This window comes from Crocuta crocuta, unplaced genomic scaffold (genome assembly GCF_008692635.1).
Source record: "Crocuta crocuta isolate KB4526 unplaced genomic scaffold, BGI_CrCroc_1.0 scaffold333, whole genome shotgun sequence".
Classification (NCBI taxonomy): Eukaryota; Metazoa; Chordata; class Mammalia; order Carnivora; family Hyaenidae; genus Crocuta; species Crocuta crocuta.
The window spans coordinates 4,450,925-4,463,144 of NW_027532856.1; the positions used below are offsets into that span (position 1 = coordinate 4,450,925).

General features: G+C 49.4%; 1 protein-coding gene across 1 annotated transcript in view; it reads left to right on the forward strand.

Annotated features, from left to right (window-relative positions):
* Positions 1 to 495: 495 nt before the first annotated feature.
* SEPTIN4 (septin 4) overlaps positions 496 to 12,220 on the forward strand; it is a 23,335-nt gene continuing 11,610 nt past the window's right edge. Inside the window, exons 1-3 of the mRNA XM_077745512.1 lie at positions 496 to 2,080; positions 2,726 to 2,770; positions 3,724 to 3,740. Coding sequence (XP_077601638.1) covers positions 511 to 2,080; positions 2,726 to 2,770; positions 3,724 to 3,740 — 1,632 coding nt within the window. The 5' untranslated portion in view covers positions 496 to 510. The remainder of the gene's footprint in view (positions 2,081 to 2,725; positions 2,771 to 3,723; positions 3,741 to 12,220) is intronic.

A 12,220-nucleotide genomic window follows, 5' to 3' on the forward strand; every position in this document is an offset into this window, starting at 1 on the left:
ACTAAATTGGGGACAATTTTGTACTTGCATCTTATTAAAACTAGGACTAAAACAGAGTGATTGAGTTGAGTAACCTTGCCTTAGTAGGATATTTAGACTGATTCCTTCTCTAGATGAGTCTGGAAATTCCTAGAATCTGTGGAGAGTAAGGGAGAGTGTCAGCATTCCCTGTGTACTAGGGAAAACTGGTTTTACTAAGAACTGGGCCAATGACTTGGTGGTATCAATTCCAAAGATAAGTCACAGTTTCCTTGCAGCTACTGCTTGAGAGTCTCTGAAGAATTCTGGCAGTGTGCCAGGATGTTTAGTAGGAAGCTCCTTCCTTTATGACATCACCAGGCAGGTAGCTAAGGGGACTATTTGAGACACTCTAGGAATAACAGCCCCTTTATGGGAGTACAAGAACAGCAGCTTTTAAAACTAAGGGTAAATATTCAGACTTCATTAGAACCCTCAATACAAGCCAGCCATTGAAACATGGGATCTACCCAGAGGAGCTCAGTCTATCGGATGGCCAAGACAAATAAAACTGGGTGCAAGGTGGCGGTTTCAGCACAGAAAGGGTCTGAGGTTACTAACACAACCCCTCAGCAGGGACAAAGATACATTATTGCCTCGAGCTCACGAACTGCTGCAGCCCCCCTAAGTCCTTTGCCCCATCGAAGATCAGAAGCTGGTCATCTCCCCTCTTTCCATTCAGCATCAGACTATTCTCGTTGTATCTCACCCCAGTTGGGGCCCACTGGAGCACCCAACCATCGAGGAAGTGAGACTCCATCAAAATCAGAATCATACCGCCATCCCTCTATACATCGAAAGATACAGCAAAGTCAAACATCAGCTTCCTATGCTGTCCAGATGCAACGGAATGTTAGCCCATCCAGAGAGGAATCAACACGAAGAGGGGGTGAGAGCAAGCCAGGGCGTGACATCAGTAATCGCTACTCAGTAGTCCCTGATGCCAAATCCTCTCGCCGATTGAGTTTTGTAGACCAGAAGGATAATTTACAAATCTTGCAAGAAGACCCACCCTCCAAGGTCCAGTACCCACAAGGGGTCAGAGTTCCCCGAAGGACTTTGGTTTACCCAAAGGATGAAGCAGTCCAAACTGAACCCATCCGAAAGGGTTTAGCTGCTACTGAGATGAGATCTCCAAAGAGACCCTCTATCCCAGAACATAGCAGTGGCCGAGTTAATGCAGACTCTCGGACAGCCCAGAGAAAGATCCCTGGCCAAGAGTATGAAATGAATCGTCCCAGCCCAGTTTATACAGACCCCAAGGCTTTGCATAAGAATATGAACTTGGAATCATCCCTCAAACTCTCTGTCCTAAAGGATTTGGATGGTGGACACCGAGTTTCTAGGCATCCAGATCCTGAGACTATCTTCAAGCATTCTGTCTACACTGACACTAAGACCCCCCCAAAGATCTTAATATCATCAGAAGTAGAGTCCAACCTGAGGTCCTCAACCAAAGGAGATGGTGAGGTCAGCCGCAGGGTCACCATCTCCCCAGGGGGACAGTTATACTCAGCTCCCCGTGTGACATCTCGAGCAGTGTCTGAGAGCCCCTACAAATCTATGTTTGTCACTCCAGAGCCCAGCTATAAGCAGCACACCCAAAGGCCCTCAGAAAGTGCCTGCATGTCCCCAGGACATGCAGTCAAGTATCCAGAACCCTCCCCAAAGCCATCGGTCCATATAGAACTGGAACTGACCCCTCGGCCCTTACCTCCTCGGTCATTACCTAGGTATGGGCCTGACTCCTCATGGTGGGCCTTACTCAATCCTGAAGTTGAAACATCCCAAAGCCGGCCGACAACATCTGATTTTGAGTCTAAGTCCCCTCTTCCCCTAGACCCTTTATCGTCCTTTATTGAAATGGACTCAAGTCCTTTCTGTGACGAAATGATGTTCCAGAGAGAGAAGACAAGTCCATCACCACCACCAGCACCAGCAACACCACCACCACTGTCATCACCAAAGGAGTCTCCAAACCAGGCACTGTGGAGGGAAATGCCACAAGCCCTCAAGCAGACCTCCAAACAACCCATTCAAAGGTTTAGTGCTTTCTTCTTGGGTATGTGAAGAAGCAGACTGCCCAGGTGTAGCTCCAATTTAGTGAGATGGGACATTGGGGTGGGCAGGAAAGGCCCCTTCTTCATTCTGGGCCTCAGAGCTGCCCTCCTGCCAGTGCTAAAGTTAGTCCCATCCTTGAGCCCATTGCTCCATTCCTTCCCTGCCACCTTTTTTGAGCTCCAAGCTAATGACATCAATGACAATGCTTGGGCAGGCATCAGGCATTGACTTCCAGGCAATGCTGCTTAACCTTTCAATGGAAGGTAGTAGATAGTGGTTTGCATGGCAGAAAGTGCTTCCCAAGAATGGAGATGAAGAATTGAGTTGGGGCAAGGGCTAGTTAGGACTAGTAAAGAAAATAAGTTCTCAGGTAAATATTCTGACAACAAAGTGGAGAAGGTGAAGCATAGACTAGCTAGGACCTAGACTTCCAAGAGGGGAAAGGCATTAACAGTGGCACAGAAAGGGTGAAAGAAAGGGTGGGGTGGGATTTAGTCTTAGCCTACAGGGACTTCTTAGGGAGGATCAGGGGCTGAGGGCACCTTTGGATGGAGAAATGTAGAGCTTAAAAGGGAAAAATTAAGAGTGGGGAGAGGGGTGTACATCCCACAGAGGGAAAAAAAGTAACAATCTCTGTTACTTTCAGATGTCTCTGAGGAGATGTATAATCGTGTCATCTGGTGGCTAAAAGGTCTGTGCTTTTCCCTCCTGTGGGTCTGTTGTGGGGGTTTGGGAGGCAGGAAGACAAGTGGAAAGATGACTTCTATGTATCTACAGAGCTAGGTGTATTAGCACCACACATACTAGAGGGTTGACTGTAATTCCACCATTAGAGTCATTCCTTTGGGACTTGGAACCTTTTTCATTTTCAAGAGCCTCCTTTCAATGGGAAGTAGTCATTTCTGAAATGGAGAACAATTTTTTTTAAATGTTTTATTTATTTCTAGGAGAGAGAGAGAGAGACAGCGTGAGCAGGGGAGGGTCAGAGAGAGAGGGAGTCACAGACTGAAACAGGCTCCAGGCTCTGAGCTGGCAGTCCGCACAGAGCCCGATGCGGGGCTTGAACCCACGAACCGCGAGATCATGACCAAAGCGAAAGTCGGACGCTTAACTGACTAAGCCGCCCAGGCGCCCCTGAAATGGAGAACAATTTAAGCCCATGCCTTTCAGTTTAGCTGGTCTTACCTCTCTTGTGTGATTTTTAATACCTCCCCCCGCCCCCTCCTCCCCCTCCAAAAGTCACCAAGACCAACTACCTGTTTCACAGTCTTACTCAGGGCTGACCCTGCACTAATTTAGGTTGATGGGTCTCCTCTTGTGTCTTGTGTCAGAACTCTCCTCAAGCCCCCTTGCCCAGACTTGGGAGGTATTTCCTGGCTGCTGCCCAGGCAGGATCTCAGGGATGTCCAGCCCTCTGCCTTGATGCCATCAGTGGGTCCTATAATCAACTCCAGAATCCTTATGTATCCCCAGGGCTTGGTGACCACCCCCGCCGCCCACTTTGTACTCTTGATCTCTTTGGTGGAGGGAAAGTGGGGACCAACCCTCATATAGTGAATATTAGTAGCAAAGAGTTCCTGCTTTGAGTTTTGTGGCCCCAAATATGCTTTAGTCCTGTGAGCATGAGGGAGGCCAGGGTTCTAGATGAGGAAGTTCCTAGGGAGGAGAGAGCCCTGCGAATGCGATCCAGTCCCAACCAGCATGACCTCTCCAAGTAACTGGCAGCAAAGAGCAGAGAAGGGCATCCCTAACTCTCAGAGGGAGCAAAGCTCTATAAAGCTGAAGTTTAGTACTGAGTATGGATCCTGGAGTTGTAGTATTGGGTTTGAGCCCTGTGTCTAGTATTTTCTTACTGTGACTGTGGGTAAGTTATTTTATCTTTCCAATTGTTAGCTTTCCCAACTGTTAATGGGAACAATAGCTGCCTCTTAGGGTTCTTGTAAGGACTAACCAAGCTACTACATGTACAACACTTGGTATGGTGCCTGGCAACAGTGAGTCCTCAGTAAATGCTAGCTGTTGCTATTTGGGCCTTGTACTAGGAGGAATGTTGGGCCAGATTATGCCCAAGCCCACCGGACATTTTTAGTAAAATTCTCTTTTTCCCCCTCCTTTGGTACTCTCTGAATTCCATTTGCTGTCCCTTGGGAATGCCTGACTTCTACTTCTCCATTATGACAGATGAGGAGGTAAGAACACCCCTGGGAAGTCACTTCTGGTCTTCCTGTACTCCCTCTTATCCAAGTCCTTCTCTTAACCTCTCCTGGAAGCAGGAATGGAGGAAAACAGAAGAACTGTTCCCTATAATTGGGCAAGTTGTTCACTGCATAAGAGTGCCTAGCAGAGAGGGCAAGTGTGGGCTGTGTTTCACTTGCCATGCTGTGCACTTGGGGGGCTGCATCTCCCCATAAGGAGATTTGCACGAAGGTAATGTAAAAGCTGTCTGGGATCAGCCCCCACTTGGGTCTCCCCTCTTCAGCCTAGGGCAATTCAGAAAGGGAACGCTTTTCTGGGTTACACACTATTTGAGTCCGCAACTTGGAAAGGCACAAGGTAAACTCTGCTCTCGGCAGCTTTGTGTCCTGAATTTGGCAAAGACTGTCCTGATTTCAGAGTGCATTTTTCCTATAACTACTTTAGTTCTTCTTGGCCCATGTTTGGTAGTCTGAGCTCTTCCTTCCTCCATGCTTTCTCTCACCCTATCTCTCCCTTACCGAAAGCCTAGCATGGCTTCTAATGGGTCCCATCCATAGGTTAGCCCAGGATGGATGGTTAATTACAGATAGAAAACAAACAAAGGAGGTGGAGCAGGACAGCCTGAGCTCAGATGACAGAACAGCTGAAGGGGAGGTGCCAAAAATGTGGCTGCCCCCCCCTCTGCCATGGCTTCTCCTTCAGCCCCATGCCCTGAGCTCGACTGTGGGTGGGAACAGCTACATTTAGAGATTACCTCCATGCAAGACAGTAAATCCTTCTCTCCCTCTTCCCTTTTGCTCTTCCTTCCTTCCTCCCTCTCTCCCTTCTTTCCATAAACAACTTCATTCAGATGCCTAGCACTCTGCTAGGCACTACTGGAGAGAGCATTGAAGCCTCAGAGCACACACATTCTTTGGCAATGAGAAACTTACCATCTGGTTGGGGAGATAAGACATGGACAGGAAACATTTAAACAACAATATGAAATAGTCTGTGCTCCAATGTCCAAATAAATGCAACAGACTGAGTATGTGCTGTTGGAGGAACTTAGGAGAGAGGGAGTCATCAGGGGATGCGTGTGTGTGTGTGTGTGTGTGTGTGTGTGTGTGTGTGTGTGTGTAGGGGGTCAGGTTACACCCTCCTTCTCAAAGCTAGCGGTATCTTAACAGCTAGTCTCTTACCTTTGGGAAGAGGAGGTGCCAAGAGGAGGTAACACAGGGTTAGCATTTTCCCTCATTCAGGATATAATGGTTTTGACTGAGCAAGTTCTTCTCTCTTCTCCCCTATCCTCACGCCCTTTCTTTGTGCATCTTGTTTTAGTTTAGGAAGTCAAAAGCCTTGGCAGCAGAATGGCTCCTTCCCAAAATAGCTCTTATCCTGTCTGGATAATTGCAGCTCTCAAGCCCTGTTCGGCAGCAGAGCTGCTCCCCAGAAGCTGGGAAGGGAAGCTGGGGAGAGACCAGCCGGGCCTGCTGGTCTTCTCTGGCTCTTTGGAAGTGTGGTGGAATGGAGGAGGGCCAGGGACCCCTCACAAACCATGAGAGTGCTAGGCTTTCCCCAGTCTGTCCTCCAAACTGTATGGCCCACAGACCATCCCGCAATAGAGACTCCATGGTGCTAGTGTCCAAGGCCTCTGGTTCCTGTGATCTGGGAATGGTTGACTGTAGAGTCTCTTCCAGATTCCATTCCCAGCAGGAATTCTCTGGTGGCCAGCCACAGCTCCTGTCTTGTGGACGGCAGCATGTTTGTTGTTGAACTTTACAGGCCTTTCTGGGTCCACAGCTGAGGATGGAGCCTGATTCAACCATCTCTCTCCCTCTCTTAAGTGTCAGTTCCTCCCAAGTGGCTCCTCAAGGCCCTTTCGTCTAAGGAGCAGGGCTTACAGATACTTCTCATCCTTGGATTGGTACTTTAAGGGGCTGGAATCTCCCCAGAGAAGGTTATGCTGGAATGAGGGAATCATTCCTAATGGTTTTGTTTTTGGTATCCGAACTAGCAGAAGCTCAACAGGAAGGTCTTGAGGGTGCCCTATGGGGTCAGCAGGGGCTGTCTTCTCACACAGTCCTGGGGAATTCCTTGGAATAAAGCAGCTCTTGATGGGAGGGGCTTCAACACCCATGATGGATAGAGCTGCCTTGGCCCTAAGATCCTTGTCCTCAAGGCACCTAACCTACTTGCCCTAGCAAATGACTTCTCAGGCTGTCAGCAGACAAGGTGGTTTACTCCCTTCTATCTCTATCAATTATGCAAGAAACCAACTCTGGAAAACAGGCCAGGAACCAGGGGAGGCCATCTCAGTGATACCTAAGGCAGATTTCAGTGTCTTTAGAGTGACCTGTCATTTGACCCCTGGGGGATGGTATGGCCAGCCTCCTCTTGGCTCTTTAGCATCAGGGAAGTTTTGCTCAGACTTCCTCAACAGAGAAAAATCCAGGGTCTTGGAGGAACACAGAGAGTCTGCATTCATGGGAATGTTAACAGAATGCCAGGATATGGGCTGTCCGAAAGGAACCCTAGGGCCATTTTTCCCACTCCCCTTGTTTTCTCTTGCTTTGTACCGAGGATGTAGTTGAAAGAAGAGGGAATTGAAAGAATGGAGCAGAGCTGCTGAAAATGGGGCAGGGCACCTCGGGAGGCTTTTCATAGCAGCCTGACCCTCGATACCCAGCTTCTTTTCCTGTCAGATGGTGCCTTGTTCATTTCCAGCTACCAGGGGCAGCAAAGTCTAGAGCTGGATGGGAGACTGGTAACCTCTGACCCACATTGCTATTCTGGGGACAGGCTAGGTTGACCCAACTCAGGGTTTGCCTGGGATGTTCCTGGTTTTAGCATCCTATGTCCTGGGACCCCCACCAGTCCTGGGCAAACTGGGACAAATGGTGACCCTAGAACAGGCTAAAGTGCATTATGCCTCAGCAAGAGCCACTGGAAGCACAGGGCAGGGGGGTGATGTCCTGCCTTCACTATGAGACCTGAGCAGATTGCTCCCTCTGACTATAAAATGGGGGCAGAAAAATCCTATGGCCCTCCCTTGGGGCTGATGGTAGAACTGAGGCCAGAATCCTTTAGTTTTTTGTTCTTCTCAGAATGATCCCACATAGGGAAGAAGCTGCCACATTTATCTTGGACTTTCTGGTATATTTCCAAACGTTACTTGGTTCCCTGCCTGGAACCCATCTCCAACATTCTATCTTTCTGTCAGAGCGGTTTGGTGGTGTTTGAAATAGTGAGGTCTTCAAGTAAGACGAGAAATAGCAGGCCTGGGTAGATTCGGGAGCTTGGCTTCAGAGGGCAAGGAAGCATACTTGGGCAAGGAAGAAAATCTGTCACACAGAAGCCACCCTGACAGCTGCTCAGCCAGAGGAAGGCTATCCTGAGGGACAGAAATGGCTGTGTCCCTTTACCCTCTTCTGCTCAGCTGCCATGAGGGGAGAGGCAAGAGACAGCTGCACCTTGGGGGCTGAGTGTGCGCCTGAAGGAAGGGGACAGAATGTGAGGCAGTTCCTGAGAGAAGCTCAGGCTCTGACACTGAAGGTGGGAGGGCAGGGCCAGTCAATGTCATTTCCTTGGCACGCCCACCACAGGCAAAGTCATTTAGCTCCAGGAGTCTCCACGATGGCCGTTTTGGGGATTTCAGTTCAGTAAGTCTGAAACCAAGACCTATTTTCTAGAGATAGAGTGGGGTTCAGCTGGAGAAGCTGACTCTACAGTTGGTGGCAGCATGGTCATTCCGATGTCACTTTAGTCGAAGGCTCTTCTCCCATCCCTTTACACTCATTATACATGTACATTCCTAATTGTTTGTAGGAAAAGCATTTGAAATGGTCACAGTGATAGTTGCTGCTTTGGTGTTGATAATTTTCTCATTAGCTGAGATAGTAGCTACCATTCATTTTAGTGCCTACGCCATCCTAAGTGTGTTACCTTAGCGAATCTTCACAGCAACCTATGAAATGGACTTTTGCTCCCTATTTCGCAGATGAAGAAACTGAGACTCAGAGCTGGCTCCTCAAAACTGAGAGCATTGTAGGGAGCACCTGCCCCAGGGATTCATATGTGGTGTAGAAACCCTTCTTCCATAGCCACATCTTCCTGGAAAGGAACTTCTCAATATTTCAGCAGCACCTTCAGATATCACAAAATATAAAGGGAAAAATTTTAGTGAGGGTAACATTTGTGTCTTTGCATGGAAACTCTGAGGCTGGGAGGTGAAGTATGAGCTGGCAAGCAGCCAGAGTGAAGGGCAAGTTATGGATGGGTCAGTGAGGCCCAGAGCCTCAAGGCTTGTCTGTGCTCCAAAATCAGAGTGGAAAACTAATCAATAAATCCTTTCAGTCAATTCATATTGATCAGACACCTCCTGGGGCAGAGGCCTGGTCATCCAGGAGGACATTACATCACATGCTCACTGAATTGAAGTGAGTAGAGGACATACGTGCTGTCCTTGAGGGACTTGTGGTTAGTTTGGGAGAGAAAAGTATACAGATGGGTCACTTGAAAGAGTATGGACATCAAAGAACAAAACAAAGTCCAGTGAAATGAGTTAGCGAAGTATCTAGCATGGAGGGACTTGGAGAATAAAGTCCAGGTATGCACAAATTTCAACTCCATATAATGAAGACCTTTGATAACGCACTGCCCAAAGATTGAAGGGCTGTAGAGTCAGTGAGTTTTTAACCATAGGAAACATTCAAGAAGATGGGAGGTGGGGTGAGGGCTCTTGAAGGGGGTCACACCCAGTGCATATGTAAGTCCTTTCCATCTCTCAGCTCCTGTGTCCTGCACTACTGTGGAGAAGATGTTGGAAAGGCCCTCTGGCAGGCTTCTAGCACTCTGCTGGCTCCAGAACTGCCCTTTACCACAGCTAGACAGCAGGTGCCAGGAAACACAGTGCTCCCTGGCCTTGCCGCCCACATTTCATGCCTGACCCAGGATCATGGGACACTGAGGAATAATAGGGGTAGGAGTGAGGTTGAGGGTATTTTGGTTTCTTGCTTCTGCACAGAGCTTTCTGGACAGGCTGGCTAAGGTTTCCTTGAAAGACACAACCTGGTGATAGTCCTTTGTGCCTACCAGAGCCCTCTGACTATATCATCAGTGACTCATCACCTCTGGGGGAAGGGAGGTAGAATTTAGTTCTTGCACCACTTAAGAGAAACTCTGCTACTGAGAGGCAAAAATGGCCTTTGCTAGTCATGCAGATCTGAAATCCTGATTTCCTGTGATAATCACTCTTTATTCTTGGCTTTTGAACCTGGACCTTGGCTTGGCCCAAGTACAGCATCCTTGTTTAGTTCAGTGTCACACAACCTTCACCCATGGGTAGGCAGGAAAGATCTAGTGGAGGGGGCCGGGAGTTTTTCCACATAGACCATGCTGGCCTGACTAAAGCAGAGGGAGCTCTGGATAGCAGGCTGGAGGTGTGTGCTGATCTGAGTTTCCCAGAAGAGTCATTCCTTGTGCCAAACAAAGTGTCCACTCCCTAGACCCTTGGCTTGAATACCCTACACCGGCAGTGCTTGGGAAATTGTACTCTAGTCAAGGATAGCAATTCCTGGTGGGATGTTGAATTTCAAGTAAGAGTCAAACTCTAAGGACTGAGGGGTACTGAGGCAAGGTTGGCCAGACCACGTGCTAACTGAGGGTAGGGAGGAGCACTCAATGGTCAGTGACTCATATGAGGGCAGCCATATTTTGGCCCTGTTCCAACCAGGTGTCAGAAGCTACCTGCACCAACACAGAACACAAGAGCTGGAGTTTGAGGGAGTCCAGTTCTCTCTCAGTGGGAGAAACAGAGGCCCATGGAGGAGGAGGGATATTCAGGCAGTGAGATAATCACCAAAGCTGGTAGGGAGTCCTAAGCCAAGGCCAAGTTGTCTCAGAAACCCAAAGTGCTGCAGGGTTAGTATGCGAGATTTGTGTAGGTGGAACGGCTCAAAGTCCATCTTTAGCTTTTACTTCACCCAACATGCCTCATGTTGGGCATCTGATGTAGTGATTACCAAGAGATTGGTGAGCATCAAGACCCTAAGAGTCCTGGTGTAGAGATGAGTTCCACAGTCCCAGGCCTCTCTTTGGGGCTTACTTCTCTCAGAACAAGCTGGCACCAACATGCCTCAGGACACAACAGGGCTCACTGGGGGCCTGGGCAGCTGGTGCCAGAGCAGAGTTGGGATTCCAGCCACAGCTGAGGATGAGCTAGCTGAGCTGCCTTCTGAGACATGTCTGTGTCCACACTTGGACTACAACCAGGACTGGGGGGAGGAGGGAAGTACGATTGTGGAAAACAAGGGTTTGTGATGGGGCCTGTCTTCCTTGACATAGGTTTCCCTCTCCCCGCCCCCGCCCAGCACCCCCAGCCCAGGCCATGCAGAATGCCAGTGGAAGCACCCAGGAAGTAGTCTTACGAGTGCATACGTGAGTGTGAGTGGCTTGCAGCTAGTTCCCAACAGTGAGGCTTTGTGTAGCCAGAGTTTGATGTTCAGGTCTGACGGCAGCAGCTGCTGCAGCTGCTACTACTTCTGTAGCCTTCCAATAGCCATTGGTTCCTCTTCTAAAGAAACTCTTTCATGTCTCTGTTTCCCTGCATATAGCTTCAGATCTCTTGATCTATCCCCAGGCCTTTTCCAGGAAACTCTCTACATTCTGAGGCTCCCTCTTATCCGAGTCAAGCTGTTGACCCATATCCTAGTTTAATCCTCTCATTTTCTGGTGTGGGAACTGAAGTCCAAAGAGGTAAAATGAGTTGCCCAAGGTCACCCAGCTATGAAGTTTTCTCCTCAACTTGCTAGCCCCTGCTTTCTTTAAGCAATGGCACTCCTTCTGTCCTCCCATCCATCAGTCCCAAATATCCAATAACATCTCCAATGGCCATCCCATGTTTCCTGAGCCTGTTCTCATCTGCATACCTAGGCCCTCCTCTGTCCCTCTGCTAAGTTCTAAGTTGATCCCAACCATGACCACTGGCCACAGATCAGATTGAAACAGAGTAGGCAGGCTTCTGGGTGTTCTACCAATAGAGAGGGCCATGTCTGTGGACCTCAGTTTTGTCCAAAGTGTATTCAAGCCAATCAGCCTGCCCTGGAGGAGAGCTCGTGCGAATCGGGAAGAGGCATGCTTCTGGAAACTTTCACAGAAGCCTGACCAGCTCAGACCTGTATTAGCTCAGGAAATCTTCACCAATCCCCTACCCTCTAAGCATCTACTTCTCCCTTGCTGCTGCTGACCCTTCTGAGCCTCTAATGCTCCTAACGCTGCTGAGGGATCTGTCACCACAGCGTCTCACCTGCTTGCCCAGCATAGACTGGCTCTCAGAAGGGGCTGACTTCTCCTGAGGCCCTCCCACTTCCCTACTGCCCCATAAAGGCCGCTCAGCCTCTTCCCTTCCACCTTTCCAGCAGATGATCCCTGGATAATTTATGCAGCAAATCCTCTTTCATCTTTAATCTAGGGTCCTGCAGGAAGGGAACCTTTTGTCTCTTCTTCATAGCTTGAGTGAAGGTAGAGAATGTCCGACATTCTACCTTAGGAGGTGTGAAGGGGGGAGGGACAATCCGTTAACTTGGACATCTGTCGGGGTAACTAATGGTTTCTCTCTCAGCTCGTGGGGCAAACCCCTCTCCTTCGAAAGACATCTCCTCCTGGGGACTCCCGGTTGGCCTTTCCCTTTTTGGGGATTTGCTGAAGCCCCCACGGTGATATGCTGCCTGAAGAGGCCACTCTTAGGGGCTTGAGTAAGGAAGAGCCAGGTGCCCAGTGCTGCGCTGTCCTGAGCGCCTCTGCTCACCCGGCGGGGTCTCGGGCTGCNTCTCTAGCCGCGGGCACAGGCAGGCACTGCTGGTGGACGGCGCTGCGTCGCCGCTTCTAAGTTTCTCCCTCTGATCCCAGCAGCGACGGAGCGGCCCCCGAGGGCCGGGGTGCTGTCCGCGTTTTGGGACCGAGGAGT